The sequence below is a fragment of the Lacerta agilis genome, chromosome 7 (genome assembly GCF_009819535.1).
Source record: "Lacerta agilis isolate rLacAgi1 chromosome 7, rLacAgi1.pri, whole genome shotgun sequence".
Taxonomy (NCBI): Eukaryota; Metazoa; Chordata; class Lepidosauria; order Squamata; family Lacertidae; genus Lacerta; species Lacerta agilis.
Window position 1 is genome coordinate 21,406,062 of NC_046318.1, and position 16,876 is coordinate 21,422,937.

Here is a 16,876-nt window from a genome sequence, read left to right on the forward strand (position 1 = left end):
ATTGCAGTCTCCGTCTGGATGCAACCCAGTATGTCTAAGAAGGGGATTTAACAACCAGGGCTCCAAAGACCTTCTCTCTAATCACTTATCTTCCAAAGGTGGCCCGTGGAGGCGCCCAGGGCTTTGGTATGCAGAGAGAGGTGGCATGAAACAGGGGTAGTGTGAGGCAGACATTGCTAAAAGTTGGGATTGAGCAGAAGAATACTGTATAAGCAAGTTTCACTGTATGGCTGAAAGGGGGAGTTCTTCCACTTGCTGCCTGTAGGTGATGCTATGATGCTAAACAGTAAAAAGGTAAAGGTAAAGGTACCCCTGACCGTTAGGTCCAGTCGCGGATGACTCTGGGGTTGCAGCGCTCACCTCGCTCTGTAGGCCGGAGGAGCCGGCATTTGTCTGCGGACAGCTTCCGGGTCATGTGGCCAGCATGACTAAGCCGTTTCTAGTCTCTTGAAAGCTGCAGAGAGTTGTGCTCACACCAGAGGCACCTAGATTCAAATCCACACCTTGGCTGTATGTTACATTGAAAGATGTTTAAAAGCTTATAACTCTTCATAACTATAAAGAGCAGCCACGAGTCGCCTTAGACAAGAGAAGAGTCTGCTGGATTAGGCTAGTGGCCTATCTAGTCCAGCGTGCTGTTCTCAGTGCTGCCAACCAGATGCCTGATAATTTCTGAAAATTGCAGTCCTCTGTCCTTGCTTTTAGATTTTGTAATGGCCTCTCCTCACACAGAAGCAAATGCAAAAGCTGCCCTTGACTTTTTCCTGAAGTTGAGCAAGGATGAGCGCTGTGAAAGCATCATGTTCTCTCCTGTAAATTTGGCAGTCGCCTTGAAAGTCCTCCTTTCTGGGGCCAGGGGCCACACAGCTGATGAACTGCAAAAGGTAGGTATGATATAATACACCACCCCAGTCTTTGGAAGCCAAATTCAAAGGGCAAACTTTAATTTCAATTTAAATTCAAAGACACTGCTTTAATTTATATTTACAAAGCTGAGAAATGATGGGCATTTGCTACAGATAGAAGCCTTTATTGTGTGCTGGAAATAAAGCACCGTTCTTTCTGCTTCTAGCTCTGATCCAGAGAAACTTTAAACAATGAATGTCATATTCATTAGGAAAAGGCCATAGGTCAGTGGTAGGACATCCGCTTTGCCTGCAGAAGGTCTCAGGTTCAATCTCTGGCACCTCCAGGTAGGTCTGGGAGTGACTTCCGTTTGGAATTCTGGAGAGCTGCTGCTAACCAGGGTAGACAATATTTTTGGCAGTAATTCATTTTATTTCTACACAGCATTATATTTCTAAGAAATAATCTCAAAGAGGTTGGCAACACATTAAGACATCAAATAAGACAAACCAGAATAAGGCACAACGGAAGGCAGTCAAATATAAAGAACACGTTCAAAGTAACACAATTAACAGGAAACTAAAATATCGTCTTAAAGACAATATTTGAGCTAGATGGGCCAATGCTTTGATAAGGCCGCTTCTTACTTTCCTATATGTAGGAAGAGCTTTCATGTCAAAGCATAAGCATTTTGAAAAATTAAAAAAGGCTGCACACAGTCCAGAGAGAGAGAGAGAGAGAGAGAGAGAGAGAGAGAGAGAGATTTCAAATGTGGACTTCTATGTGGCATCATAGTAAAACAATGTTTTCCACTTCATTAGATTTAACTTAAATTTTCATTAAAACCAACTGTATTTACTCCCTTGTTCTTGTATTGTAAATATATATATATCTACATGTTGTTTCTCGCGTTGTTTCTTGCGTTGCAATTGATATATTTGTTAGCTCATTTTGTTAACATGATCTAGCCAGTGACAACTTTCGGAATGTAACACTGAATTCAACAATGAAAAAGGAAAGTGAACAACAGTTGTTTGTGGAAGTAGCTAAAGAGTAATTCCTACTTAATTCATTCCGAGAAACATAGCACCAATACTTGGTCTGCAAAGAGAAGTTGATTGCTAAACCACTCTAAGAATTGTAGCTCTGTGAGCGGAATATGGGGTCTCCTAATGACTCCTCAGCCCCCTTAACTACAGTTCTCAGTAGCCATGAATGTTTCAAATGGGACAATGCTGCTTTAAACAGATGGGGCCTGAGATCCTTGCTTGTAGAATAATTATTTGAGTGCATTTTGGCATGGACCAGCTTTCCCCAGCCTCTTGTTGGACTCCAACTCCCAGCAGTCCCAGCCAACATGACCAATGATCAGGAATATTGGGAGCGGTAGTCCAACAACCTTGGAGGACACCAAGTTGGGAAGAGTTGGCATAGCCTAAGTGCCCATCCTGCTTCTTAAGGCATGTCTGCACTTCATGTTTATGGCAAGGCAGGGTCAATTTGGGATGTGCATCATGCTTCCAGAATGTGGCACCTGTGCAACTCATTCTCATTTGAATTGGAAAATGTGGGAACCAGTTTCAGCACAACTCCAAAATCTGCATGAGTTATGCCTAAGAGGAAGAGGTATGTTTCCTGTCCTTGATTTCCTCTTCGGTCTGTTCTTACATTTGTGCAATTGGGGAGAAAAGACAAATGTAGATTGCAGATTTAGAAAACGTAGATTGCAAATTTAGAAAAAGAAAGCAAAATTTATTTTATATTTATATACATCTAACCATGTAAAAGGGGGAGCCATCTTAATGTGCATGGGTTGCTGAACACAGTTGCACAATGAAATGTTCCATCTAACACAATATTATTTATGACTTCAAACCAAAATTCTGCATTAGATACTTCATTTGGAAAAAGAGGAAGAACGTAAAAGAGGATGTCCTGAAACTGCCAAAAGCTGTGGGACAGTGGACAGTAGGCAGGAAACACAGGGCCCAGCTACACACCCTTGTGGCACGGCTGCACCTTCTCCTGAACTTCAATCGGCACCTCGCCCTCATAGGGTATGCTTCTGTTCTGAACACAAAAGGTGCTTGAGAAATGAGGGGGGCATTCAATCTTTTGTTTGAGGGTTTCTGCTTAAGTTGACCTATAAGCAGAGCTTTCCCCCCCCCTTCAGTCAGAGCTCAGAGGAGCTCAACTCTGGCACCTCTCAGGTGGGTGCCATTGCCATTCTAGAACAAGGGTGAGTTCTGGCACCTCTTTTTCTAGAAAAAAAGCACTGCCTGTAACAACATCACACCAACTGGACAGGACTGCTTTGTGGCTGAGGGATGGATGTGTTAAACAGATGAGCGTGCACCCAGAAAGCAGGCAGGGTTTTATTGTTGAAGACTTTGTGGAAGCACATTGCTAATGTGGAATTAAATGAAATTGAGCAGAAAACGAAGACACTGGAATGGGCCATAAATCTTGCCACCTGCCACAATTCTCCTTCTAAGCTAGACACCATTATTTATTTATTATGGCTTATATGAGGAAAATGGTCCCTCCATTTTATCCTCACCACAACACTGTGCGGCAGGTTAGGTGGAGAGATAGTGACAGGCCGAAGCTCACCCAGTGAGGTTTGTGGTGCAGTGGGGATTTTAACCTGTTTCTCCCTGGTTCAGGTACTCTTGGGGGATAATATTTTGGTCATCTCTTTTTTTTAAGCACCAGAATAAGATGTGTTTCACCATTTCTTGTTGTGTTTTTAGGATGCTACTGAATATGAATGTGAGCTGCCCGAAGGTAGCCATAAGGAGTTCCACAAAATCCTTGCTCAGCTTGACAAACCGAGCAGAAACTACGAGCTGAGCTTTGCCAATCAACTCTACGGAGACAAGTCTGTTGCTTTTGTCCAGGTAGGTTTCTCTTTGATACCTTGCTGTTTCTTGCTTGGTGGTATATGGTGCACAGAGAAAGCTCTGAGAGCCAGTGTGGTGTAGTGGTTAAGAGCGGTAGACTCGTTATCTGGGGAACCGGGTTCGCGTCTCTGCTCCTCCACATGCAGCTGCTGGGTGACCTTGGGCTAGTCACACTTCTCTAAAGTCTCTCAGCCCCACTCACCTCACAGAGTGTTTGTTGTGGGGGAGGAAGGGAAAGGAGAATGTTAGCCGCTTTGAGACTCCTTCGGGTAGTGAAAAGCGGGATATCAAATCCAAACTCTTCTTCTTCTCTGCTGGATCAGGCCAAAGGCCCACCTAGAACCATAGAATTGTAGAGTTAGAAGAGACCCACCTAGTCCAACTCCCTGCAATGCAGGAATATGCAGCTGTCCCATACAGGGATCAAACCTGCAACCTTGGCGTTATCAGTACCACACTCTAATCAACTGAGCTCTCCCAGGCTCTCTCTAGCCCAGCATCTTGTTCTCACAGTGGCCAAATGTATGCATATGGGAAGCCCATAAGCAAGACCAGAGTGCAACAGCATTTTCTTTACTTGTGGTTCCCAGTCACTGGCATTCAGAAGCATGCTGCCAACAACGGTGGAGATAAGACATGACCACCCCATCGCCTTATCCTCCATGAATTTGTCAAATAATTTTTTTAAGCCATTCAAGGCAGTGGTACAATAGGCTCTGATGCCCCTACCCAACACAGATACCTTTTCACGCTTCCCAAAATTTTACGACATTTTCCAAACTTAAGTTGACCAAGACGCTCTTTAGGAATGCTAAGGCGCAAGACAGAATTTCAGGATTATCTGTCTTTTTGATAGAGCGTTGATAAAATTAAAACTATATACATAAAATTAAAACTATATACATATATAAAATTTGTTTAAAACGTACAAATAATTGCAATAAAAACAGCACGGCACTAGCCCTTTCATTAAAAACAGTCAGCTCCCCAAAGCCTGTTGGAACAAGAAGGTCCTCACCTGCCTGAAGAAGGACAGCAAGGAGGGAGCCAGTTGAGTTTCTCCAGGGAGGGAGTTACAGAGTTTGGGAGCGCCCACTGAGAAGGCCTTCTCCTACGTTCCCACCAAGCATGCTTGTGAAGGTGGCAGGACCGAGAGAAGGGCCTCCCCTGAAGATCTAAGCCTGGGTCAGTTCGCATGAGGTAATACGGTCTTTATAAGCAAATTAAATTGAGAGGAGGGCTAAAAAGATGCATTTCACACAAGTGTTCCACAGCAAGATGTGGCTACAGCTGTTCTTATATCAGCATGAAAAGCACCATTAGTGGAAGAATTTGGTTATTCCGATTAAATAGAGCTATCTTGATTAATAGCCATTGTCAAAAGGTATCATGATAGGTCTCTGATGACAAGGAAATGTCGGAGCCTCACATTCTTATTCTTGTTATTATTTTTTACCTGTCATTCACCTTGAGATTCCATGGCAGGTTACAAATACAAAAATACAAAGCAGCATAAACAGATTACAATCAAGAGAGAAAGTTGAGTCCTAAAATATGTATCTCACGGTAAGGAGGTGTGTCTTCAGCATATGACAAAAACATATAAGGAAGGTGCCAGATGCATCTCAGTGGTAAGGGAATGTCACAAATTTAACTTATATAAGTCACAATTCCCTGCAGTTATTCAGCTTAATCACGCCGTGAACCCTTTCTAGTCTAGGCCGATCTACTCGTTGGTAAACATGCATACAGGATTGCACTGTTGACGTACTTTGGTCTACTTGAGTTCTACATGTACCTGCCTTTTTACCATATAAGTTATGATGTAATTTCCTGGTTGTTGGTGTTTTTATGTCTTTATGCTTATCCCTAACTCTAAGTCTAACCCTAACTCTAACCCATTGGGGAAGAATCTGCAATCTCCATCTTGAAACTCAGTCCATAAGCAGACCCCTTGGCTATGTCAAGTCAGCTTTTTGACTTTGATATATTCCTTCAAAAGCCTTTTTCCTCCTCTACAGCAATTCCTGTTCTGTGCATTGAAGCAGTATCTGACGGAGGTAGACGGTGTTGACTTTCACAAGGCTCCAGAAGAGGCCAGAAAGCTGATAAACTTATGGGTTGAAGTCCGGACACATGGTATGAGCAAGTCATCTGGCTATCACTTGAAGCTTTTATTTTTATTTTTTAAAAAAATATTTGGTTGTGTGCACACCATAAAAGAAAAACACCTGCCAAAGAACCCTGGAAGTTGTAATTTATTAAGGGTATTGGGAATCAAAGTTTCCAGGAGACTTTGGAAGGAAATATGCTGTGAATGTGCAGTGTGCATGAGTCATAGGGTTCCTAAGAACTGAAACTTCCTCCCACAAATTGTGGTTCCCTCCAGATGCTGTTGGACCAAAACATCCATCAGCCTTAATAAACATGGCCAGTGATCAGGGATGATGGAAGTGGTAGTCTGACAACATCTAGAGACCACCAGGTCGGAGAAGGCTGCTCTAAGCACTACACCACATTGGAAGTATGAAAAGAGACAATCCAAGTAACTTATTTGCTTTGTGAGGCCCTATCTGTGCAGTATCATACCAGAGTTCCTTGGGCAGAGGGGTTGACTGCTAAGCCACTCTGGGAATTGTAGCTCTGTGAGGGTAATAGCATACCCCTTCAACCGTCCTTATTTTCCCAAGACATCCCGGAATCACAGAAGCCACCCCAGCTTCTGATTGGATGCCGGAATGCCCTGTTTTAGCACTGCGCTCTTGTGAGACAATATAACACCAGTCCTGAAAACCTACATTGGCTCCCAGTACATTTCCTTCTCGGTAGTGGCGCCCACCCTGTGGAACGCCCTCCCATCAAATGTCAAGGAAATAAACAACTACTTGACTTTTAGAAGACACCTGAAGGCAGCCCTGTTTAGGGAAGTTTTTAATGTTTGATGTTTTATCGTGTTTTTAACATTCTGTTGGGAGCCACCCAGAGTGGCTGGGGAAACTCAGCCAGATGGGCGGGGTATAAATGATAAATAAAATAATAATAATAATAATAATAATAATAATAATAATAATAATAATATCTCGCACGGGAGCATGGCATCAAAGGAAGTGCATCCCAATTTTAATCAGGAGAATGTTAGTGTGTAACAAGGGCCTCTTAATAACTCACAGCATTCTTAACAAACTAGCACTCCAGGTTCGCTGTGGGGAGCCAGGGCTGTTTAAAGTGGCATGGTACTGCATTAAACAGTGCAGATGAGGCCTTACTACTGTAGTGCAGGGGGGGAGCCCTGAGACACAAAGCTTATGGCAGGCATAGGCAAACTCCGGCCCTCCAGATGTTTGGGACTACAATTCCCATCATCCCTGACCACTGGTCCTGTTAGCTAGGGATGATGGGAATTGTAGTCCCAAACATCTAGAGGGCCGGAGTTTGCCTATGCCTGGCTTATGGTATGCTCCATGGACAGACTGCAGGCGAAAGTTAATATGGTAAAGCAAAGCAAACCGTTTCTACCTGTTCCTTATTAAGGCAAAATCCAGGACCTGCTGCCGGAGTTCAATGATGAGATTACATGCCTGATTGATCTGCTTCTGGTGAACTCCCTCTACTTCAAAGGACAATGGGAAGTCCAGTTTGACAAGGAGCTCACGAAAGAAAGCTCCTTTTACTTGAACGAGGTATTTCCAATGCATGCACTTCAGCTATGTGTTATCCTCCTGCTATCTGATAAAGGCAATCAGCATGGCGGGGCAGATTCCGAGGGAGGGAGCATTGACGTTTGAATACATAGCCTCCAACTGCCCCAAAGGTTCTGGGTTTCTCACTATGTCACTCAGGTTCCTGAATTTTGCAAGCAGGGAACGGGAGCAGGAAAGGGCGGGGACATGGGGAGGAGGAGGCCCCGCCCTTCATGGTGGCACTGAGGGACCCATGGGGAGGGGAGGAGAGGGGAGGGGTGCCAGTAGGCGCACAGAGGCCCTTTAGCGGTAATAGCTGCCAACCATAGAGACTGCATTGCTGCCTTGTACATATCCATCGCGGGTGCCTCCTTCGACGTCCAAGGCGGGCTGATGGAAGCCATGCAGTTTTATCATCTAAGGCTCTCGCATTTTACCAAGACATTTGTTGGTATGGTATTGTTAATACTCCTCTTGGTAGCAGCCATTGGGGCAGCTCAGCCAGGCCCTCCCTTTCCCCATATTCCATTGGCAGTGTGAATATATAGGGCAGGGGTCGGCAAGGTTTACCTCGCCTGGGCCGGTTCACTCACTCCAGCAGAGATCCCTCCGTGAGCCGGATCATGCCCGCGCCTGCGATTTCTGACGTCTGCATCTGAGCAGACGCGATTTCTGGCGCCACGGAAGTGAGTCTCTGCACCGTGTTGCGCCGGTTTAGCGCGGCGTGTGGGGACTCGCCGAGCGGGCAGCTCGGTTCAGGGCAGCTCGTGAGCTGGTTAAACAATCCCCGTGGGCCGCTTATGGCCCATGGGCCTTAGGTTGCCAACCCCTGATATAGGGGGTGCAGGACGGGCGGACACTGATGTAGAATAGAATGTCTATTTTTTATGTGAGGAAAGTCATGGAAAGGGTATGGAAATCAGCCTGGAGAAATAATAGGCACTAAACACACTGGTGACTTTACTGCTGCAGTCTATAGGTAGAGCATCTGCTTATGGCTCTTTCCTTATTTCAAGTGGAGACAATTCTGAGCAAGACCTCAGCTGACAAAATTAACATTAAAAGAAACCTTGTATGCAAGAAATAACTCATAATAAATATTTGCCTTTGAAAACATCAGTTTCCTTGCTGATTTAACACTGTTATGGCCTCTGGCTAACCAGGAAAGTCTCACTATATTATTAAATGAGGCTTGCCATTTCTTACAGAGAGAAACAAAAACTGTGGAGCTGATGCATAGAAGAGGCCACTATAAAATGGGAACAGTTGAAAGCTCTCAGGTCCAGTTCCAAGTGCTCGAGATCCCCTATAAAGATCACGAACTGAGTGTGTTCATACTGCTGCCCAAAGACTACAACCCCAATTCTCTTCAACAGGTAACATTTTGGTATCTGCTAGCTCATTCATGAATTGTAATATCCTTTTGTAATCTCACTGACTTAAAATTTTGCCCTGTAGCTGGAAGAGGACCTTACCTATGAGAAGTTATTAGAGTGGACCTCTGAAACCTGCCTGAAGGTGAAAGAGGTAGACGTGGCCATCCCCAAGACCAGGCTTGAGATGAGCACCCCAGCCCTCAAATTCTTGGAAGCTCTGGGCCTGAATAATGTCTCCAATCCTGAAAAAGCCGATTTGTCTGGAATTACAACAACCGAAATGGTGGCTGTGAGTGAGATTGTGCATGGAGTTGCCTTAGAGATGGATGAAGATGGTGGAGGGGAAGCACCGCATTGCCCCAGAGATAGGCACCCAGTGAGCCGGGCAGATGTGCAGTTTGTGGCCGACCATCCTTTTCTTTTCTTTATACTACACAAATTCACCAACAGCATCCTGTTCTTGGGTCGATTTGCAGAACCGGAAGAAAACACAGCTTGCCATTAATAAGCCAGGGATAAGAGAAACAGAGTAAGGGCTACTCCATATGTCCTTTGGAATACACCTTCACCCTGTCTTGTGCTCAGAGTGGTATTTGGGTACTGCCCCTGCTTTCAATCCTGTTTGTGTCTGCAGATGTTTAATAATGGGCATACTGGTCAATTGCCAATCAGTGTACAGTATGTCCTGTACTCCTGTGACTTTTCATACCACAAATGTTCTGGGTCCCCCCCCTCCCGGCTTCCTGCTTTTGTTGCTCTATATGCCCTTCTAGATGGCAGTAATGCGGCAATAATGTTGGATCAGTCCATCAGCTTCCAAAGGAGCATCTCCACCCACCACATTTACATAGCAATTAAAACAAATAAGGCAGGCTGAAAGGCCATTTTCGAAAGTAGTCCTCAAGCATAACAACTAGTACCGGATTTATGTATAGGCTAAGCCTAGGGCCTCTAAATCTAGGGGGTCCTCCCAGCCCACCTGCTCCCCAGCGGGCAGTCTCCCCTCTCCAAAAATTGCAAACCCAAGCCTTCATGCAAAGGTAGGGCAACATGGGCCTCTAAATCTAGGGGGCTCCCCAGCCTGCCCGCTCCCCAGTGCTGCAGTCTCCCCTCTCCCAAAATTGCAAACCCAAGACTTCATGCAACTCAGGCCCAGCCACTATGAGAATCAGGGCTAGTCAGCGGGGCCCCAATTTGAAGCAGTGGGACACAACTTGATTTTTTGGGGGGGGTAGGGCCCCAGTGCACAGCCAAAGTCCGCAAAATCATATGGATATAAATAAAATCCATCTAGATTGCCTTGGGAGTGGCCTGCAGGGCCCAATTTGGCCAAATTGCTCCAATTGCCTTAAGGTCAGCCCTGATGAGACTGTGCAGGGGCTGGACTGACAAGCCCTGCACCTTCTAGGTCTGTGGTGTCACTATTCAGAGTACAGACTCAAGGACTTGTTATGGAAATAAAGGGGGGACACTTATTGGAAATCTGTTTTGTCACCTCTCCCCCACCCCAAACCCCGAGACAATGACACCTTTTATTCACAGTCACATAAGCACTACACTACAGCATGGTCATAAACCTGTACATTCTACCCCTGAAATATACACCCAATATGTAGCAATGGAGATTTATGTTACTGCTTTATGAATGAACACTGTGTTTTATGAATGGACTCTGTATGGACTCTGTATTTTGTGAATTACATAAGAGCCACCAATAGGGAGCTCTAGAATCTGACAGCTAACCAATTGGGTACTACCCAACAGCGACTCCTATTGCTGAAAGCAGGTAACCAGCAGGGAACGCTTCAGCTCAGCCTTTGCACTGTTTACTGAACAGTGTTTACTGGAAAGAGTGAGGCATACAATGGGCAACACCAGTAAAAAGGCCCTGCTCTGTGTAGCTCCTGTCCTGTCATTCTTGACATGGAATGCTCTCTATTGGAGTCTCCAGGTCCAGTACAAAGACCACAAGTAGGGAGAGCAGGGACCTTGAATTTCCCAACAGCTGTTAAGCAAGCAAGCAAGCAAGCACACACGTCACCTTTGTCACAGTCAGGACACCTATGTCCTGGCCAGGCCTGCTCCCAATCTTGTTTCTGTACAGTCTTGTTTGTTCTCAGTAACCAAAATTATATTATCAACATATACAAGCAGAAAAGTTGTTTTCCTTCATTTGCAAGGAATCATACAAAACAAAGTGGCACTAATAAACAAAAGTTCTGGGGTGTCATCAGAAAGCAAGCTAAAAATGCTTTTGCAGTTCATCAAAACTATCCACCAACACCAAGTAATAGGAAAACTGGTACTATTAACAGCAATCCTTCTAGTTGTTTAATTGGTTCGGCAACTTCCATGCACATGACACATGATGCTAATTATTTCCCCAAAGAGTTAAATGATAACTAATAAGAGGAAGCTACAGTTGCAAATGGCAACAAAATATCTATGAAAAGAAGAGGAGCAGGTTTGCTCAAGTGTGTTGCAGGTAGAAATACTGTTTGTAATGAAGTGAGAGCAGTTTACTTGCTCGAATTAACAAATAAGAAAGTTTTTAGAATTTAAATTCTAGATTGAAATTGATTACTTAATTGAGTAGGGGATTGTAACAAAAACACTGGGGCCTAATTTGCCTGGTATCTGGTGGGCAGACTTGTCAGGGGAGCTATGAGATTCAGGTGAGGGTCAGATGCCTTGTCAATCCCAGCAGACCAGAAGCTACTCATTGGATGAGGGGCAGGCCAGAGGCAATCCCAGCAGGTATATAAGAGGCAGACCCTCCGGCCTGCCCAGGCCTCTGGCGGCAAGCAGAACTAATGCTTTAGCAGGGCTGTGGTCAGTCCCAAGCCTATAGCCACTGACTTTGCTGCAGCTTTGCTTGGCACTCCAGGTAGAGGTGCCAAATGTCACCCCCTTGAAAATCGCAGCTTCGCGCCTTCTAGGTGGCAGCACCCTGGTGTGATGTGCCAGTAAGCCCAATAGGAAAGATGGGAGTGGTGTCATGCCAGCCACCAGCTAGCAGGAAGTGATGCTTCTCCCCTCCAGCCTCCCCAGCAAAAAGCCTTGCTCAGCATGGTGGGGGCTCCAAGTGTCACCCCCCAGGGTGGCACCCAGGGTGGACCGCTCCCAACGCCCCGCCCTAACTCTGCCCCTGTGCCCAGGCTTGGATTATCATCAGCCACAACCAACATGGTGGTTGGTGAGGAATGATGGGAGTTATTGGCCAACAACACTTAGAGAGCCCCAAGCTCCCTGTCCCTAGTTTGAAGAGACAAATGGTAGTGATGTCTTTGTGGGTTTACGTTGGCCTCACCCTCCAAAATTATTGTTATTTTTTCCTTGCCTCACCCTCCAAAATTATTGTTATTTTTTCCTTGCCCTTTGAGGCTTACCAAATCCATGCTGCTCCAGAGCCGGCATGTATAGTGGATCTTCGATGTGACCTGATTCCGTGTCCTTATTGTCAAAGGGTTAGAGACCGATGGTTTACAAGAAGCAAGCATTTTATTATTTTATTATTATGAATATTTGTGACAAGTATATCCTGCCCTTCCTCCCAAAGGAGTGGGTGAGGTTGCAAAAAGCTAAACCCTAGCAAAAACATTTAGAAAGGGAGGCACACACTGAAAATAAAGGAACAAAGATGTAGGGGTCGCCAACTTGAATAAAATGTACAAGCAATGTAAAAGCTTCACAGGTTTATCCTCGGAGAACAATTCCATGAGGCACGTTAGGCTGAGAGGTAGCGAAAGAAACCCAAAGATCTGAATCTAGGTTTCCCCATTTCTAGGCCAAAACTTCAGCCACTGCACCACACACTATCTCTCTGCTTAATATTTAGCATATTCTTACAGTTTGTCAAGTCCTGTTCATCTCCATTGCCTGCCATATTCTGGGTGGGCATTAAATGAAATAGGCTAGGCCCAGACTGAGGTTATGACTCACATGCCTTGCCCTGTGAAGGTTACACCTTAGGATGGAGAGACTGCTTATTCCCACAGAGCCACTTTGACATCTTCTCTGCACTGGCGGAAGAAGGGGGTGTGGTGGGTCCGGCCTGCTTATTTAGCTGTCTCCAAAATGTGAAGGATGTTTTTCAGAAACACCTCTATTGACTATACAACCTAATATATGAAACAGGGTCAGAGGAAGCTATAGTTACTAGTGTTATCTATTGTGTGTACTGTATAATCCCTCCTTCTACCTGGCCAATCCCCCTGGCAACACCTCCCCAGCAAGGATTGGGCGGCTGCTAGAGTAGGTGGAGCCCACAGGTATCCCAACCTGGGAAGGTGAAGCCAGACCAACTGCCAGGAGCTGCCACCGTGATCCAATGGGTCTACTCGTGACCTCGCAACATGCGCACCCCATTTATTATTATTTATTTATTATTCATTTTTTTATTTATAGCCCACATTTTTCCCTGACAGGACTCAGGGTGGCTATATTGAAGACACACAGGAAACAGTATGTTGTTGTTGTTGTTGTTGTTGTTGTTGTTGTTGTTGTTGTTATTATTATTATTATTATCAATCATCATTTTGCTTGTGTTTAAGGAACTGTAAGCATTCCCCCACAACAAAAATTATGAAAAATAATAGGCATCCTAATAGCGAATTAATTATTTATTGAGTGCCAATCCTTCTACATCCAAAAACATCAACACTCAAGAGGGAGGTATCAGCAAGCCTAGGGGGAACCTGGACTGGGAACCCCCAGGTTCGTCAAAGTACAATAAATCTCATGTGGGGAGAACTAAAACAGCCCAATAGGGACTGCATGCTCTGTTGAGGGAAAAACAAAATGGGAGAGGGGGAATGGAATGGAGTAGTTTGTAAGAGGTCATGGCTGGCTTACTGCTTGAAGTCCTCAACAGGAGAAATCTGCACAAAAACATCTTGCTACAGGTCCCACTAGCCAGAATTCTCACTGCCCTCATAAAATCCCAGTGTCAAGCTAAGGGGAGTGACTAATGGTCTGATACCTTATGTGCCCAACACTTTATGTACATGGAAAATGAAGAACTGAGCTATGATTCCTAGACCTACATTTCTACCTGGTAGTACAAATCCATGCCTAGTTAGGATGTCTGGACTGAGCAAGAATGAGTGCAGCTACCCATCTAGTTGCTAATTTTCAAATGTTGAAGTAGGAGCATGGGATCCATACCCTCCAACATTTCGGGATAGCCTGCACCGTTCTGCCCACTTGCTTTCCGCTCTCCTTCACCCACTCAGCCTTCCAGTCTCTGCAGACCTTCTCCCACCCAGCTGCTCAATCTCCACTCTCCTTCGCCTGCCCGCTTTCTTTCGCCACGCAAAACTGGGGCTCCCTGGACGAAGGCAGAGCCCAGGGCACCTTCAAAGAAACCCATCCCGCTTAAAACAGGGTGCTTGGCAGGTATGGGAGTCAAGCAATCTGAAAAGTTACAGAAGTCCATGAAAAGCATGCCATGCAACTGCTTCTGAAGCAGTGATAACTCGTGAAGGAGGCAGAAGCAGCAATGTTCTTCTGGTGGCAGAACTGTGCTCATTGGCACAGGGTGTGGCAATGGTGAGTTCCACCCTGTTTTCCTCTGACCTCACCACTGCCACCTGCTCCAAGACCCATCTCAAAGAGTGCTGTGGTGCCAATATTGCAGGGGCAGCACAGCCTCTGTCCCCCTCCCTCATGAGCTGAGCACAAGAGGAAACAATGTGTACCTGAACTTCCTACATACTTTAGCTCCACCCTTAGTAAGAACACCCTTAATACATGTTAAATATGTAACAAAACACCTTCGGGGTTGTTGCCTTCACCACAGAAGGTGGAAACCATCACCTCAGACCAACAAAGCAGCAACATTCCAGTGAGAGAATTATTATTATTTGTTCTGCCCTTCATTTTCTTTATGGAAATGATACTTAATAAAGTCATCAATGAGCACAACATTTCAAAGGATGTTGAAGCTAGAAAAGGCTCTCTATATAGGCTAGGGTGTCAGAAGCAAGCAGAGCTGGCGGATTAGTTCTGAACTTCATTGTAGAAGGAAAGGTAACTATTCCCAGTCATTCGTCTGGAAAGGGAATATGGAGAACATTTATTGGCAGTTCTGTAAATCGGGGGCCAGGCTTACAGAGGAACAGATCCCTATCTTGTGATTGCTGCATGTAATCTAAATGACTGTGCTGCTCTTTGCTGATGATCCACTTGTAGATATTGAGTGGGTGTCAGTAAGCTGAGCGAGTGTTTTGCTAGCTCCGAGATGTGCACATTCAGTGTGACCCTTAGGAAAATTTCAATGGCTCTAATTTGCCCTGAGTACACATTTTATATACCAGTATGTTGAAATTTTCTGGGTTGTGAGCCAAACGTTCCGGCAGATGCATATGATAAAAGCAATAATTTGGAATGGGCTCCAGATTACTAAAATGTGGTTTTGAGTGGAATAATAAGTTTCACGAAGTGAAACATCATTTCTGTTTCTTTTCCACTAGTTTGCAAGCCTGAGTTTGCTATACCAGAAATGGATACAATGGTGTTTGACATTGTTCAGTGGATTTGCAGGTCAATTTGAAGAGTCAAGAATTATTTCTGATGTTATTATCCATGAATGTATTTCCTATATAATTTAATTTCTTTAAGAAATCTGCCTATGAAATTTGCAATGTTTTTTTTTAAATGCCCTGTGCATGTGTGCGTGTCGGTATGTGTGTGTGTGTATATATATATTTATGCAGTATCTTTCACACTCAGTTGAATTTGACATATAAAATCTGCAAAATGCTTGATTCTGCTTCTGTTAGTGCCAAACACGCTAAGCCAGGTTGTAACTTATATAGCAGAATCGACAACTTTAAGTGAAACTTCTCAACATAATTTCCTTCATATTCTTTGGTAGCTCTAGATTGAATTGTTTATCTTTACATCTGCTTAATAATTGCATTAATTGGGGCAGAACATTTACCAGCCCTCCTTTCCAGCTATGCACATTTTGAGCTGATCCACAGGTAAATATTTTAGTAATATTTCAGATGCTACTAGAAGCACTAATTAACTGATACATCATTGTGTTGAGTGACTGCATTTTTTGTTTCCACATGTCTGAAATGGGAGTAGCAGATGCCCATATGTATGTGTATGCCCATGCATTGACAAATCATTTCTCTCTTCCATTCAAATTTCTTTATGAAATTTACAGCGGAACAGCAAAATAAACAAACAAACAAACAAACAAATAAATAAATATACAATGAATGAATTATGGAGCATCCATAATCCAACCCAAAACTCTCATCACCACTAGAGCTGTAATTCTAAGGTGGTGATGGTGGAAACCGAAAGTGGTTGACTGCCCCATCCAATGCCCAACTAGGCTTATGATATTGTGCTCCTGGTCCTTTTCTGTTATTGTTTTTTTTATAATAATAATAATAATAATAATAATAATAATAATAATAATAATAATATAGTTTTCTTCTCATTGATGCCAATCATATCCAAGCCCTTCCATTCTACCCAAAGAGACACAGCCCCTCCCTGCACTTTTGACCCTGCTGATGTTGAAGGTCTGGCACTGGTATCATATGAACTGTTGCAGAAAGGAGCAGGAATCTGAGAATGGATATCCCTCTGTAAGGTTGGAGCTCTTTCTCTGCTGTGGGAGGAACTGATTTTCCCCAGGACCCGTAGGATGCTCTCCTAGGTCCATGGGATTTTGAGGTAAAAGCCTTAGTGAATGAATGGTACCGGTACTTCCATTGAAACGTGTTGCATTAGAGCAGAAGATACAAAAGCTCTCTGTATAGTGTTTGATCTGCAATGCTCATTCACACATGCAAGAAATCTCTTGACGTCATAGCAATAAGTCTGCTTGGCTGAACAACGCACCCTCAAAGATGATTCTGTACTTGACATTTGTTTGAAAACATGACAGCTCACTAGATTGCTTTTGCCCTGATCATAAGAGCACCCTATCCCAGAACATAGATTCAATGGGTTGCCAGTGCCCGGGATGGGTAAGCTGCAGATGCCGCCAGAGCACCACCCCACCCCACTGCACCACCTGCCTACCCATGCAGGAGGGAGCCCAGCC

General features: G+C 44.4%; 1 protein-coding gene across 1 annotated transcript; it reads left to right on the forward strand.

Moving 5' to 3' along the window:
* The first annotated feature begins 18 nt into the window (after positions 1–18).
* Positions 19–9,310, forward strand: LOC117049720 (leukocyte elastase inhibitor-like). Its single transcript, XM_033154578.1, has 7 exons — positions 19–28; positions 706–884; positions 3,600–3,746; positions 5,771–5,888; positions 7,281–7,429; positions 8,638–8,805; positions 8,888–9,310. The coding sequence occupies exons 1-7, from the start codon at positions 19–21 to the stop codon at positions 9,308–9,310; spliced, it is 1,194 nt and encodes a 397-aa protein (XP_033010469.1).
* The last annotated feature ends 7,566 nt before the right edge of the window (positions 9,311–16,876 follow it).

What these genes read in the sequence shown, in the direction of transcription:
- LOC117049720 (XM_033154578.1), top strand. An exon ending in GCTCCTTTTACTTGAACGAG is followed by an intron (nt 7,430 to 8,637) that starts GTATTTCCAATG and finishes CATTTCTTACAG; the next exon opens with AGAGAAACAAAAACTGTGGA. An exon ending in ACCCCAATTCTCTTCAACAG is followed by an intron (nt 8,806 to 8,887) that starts GTAACATTTTGG and finishes TTTGCCCTGTAG; the next exon opens with CTGGAAGAGGACCTTACCTA.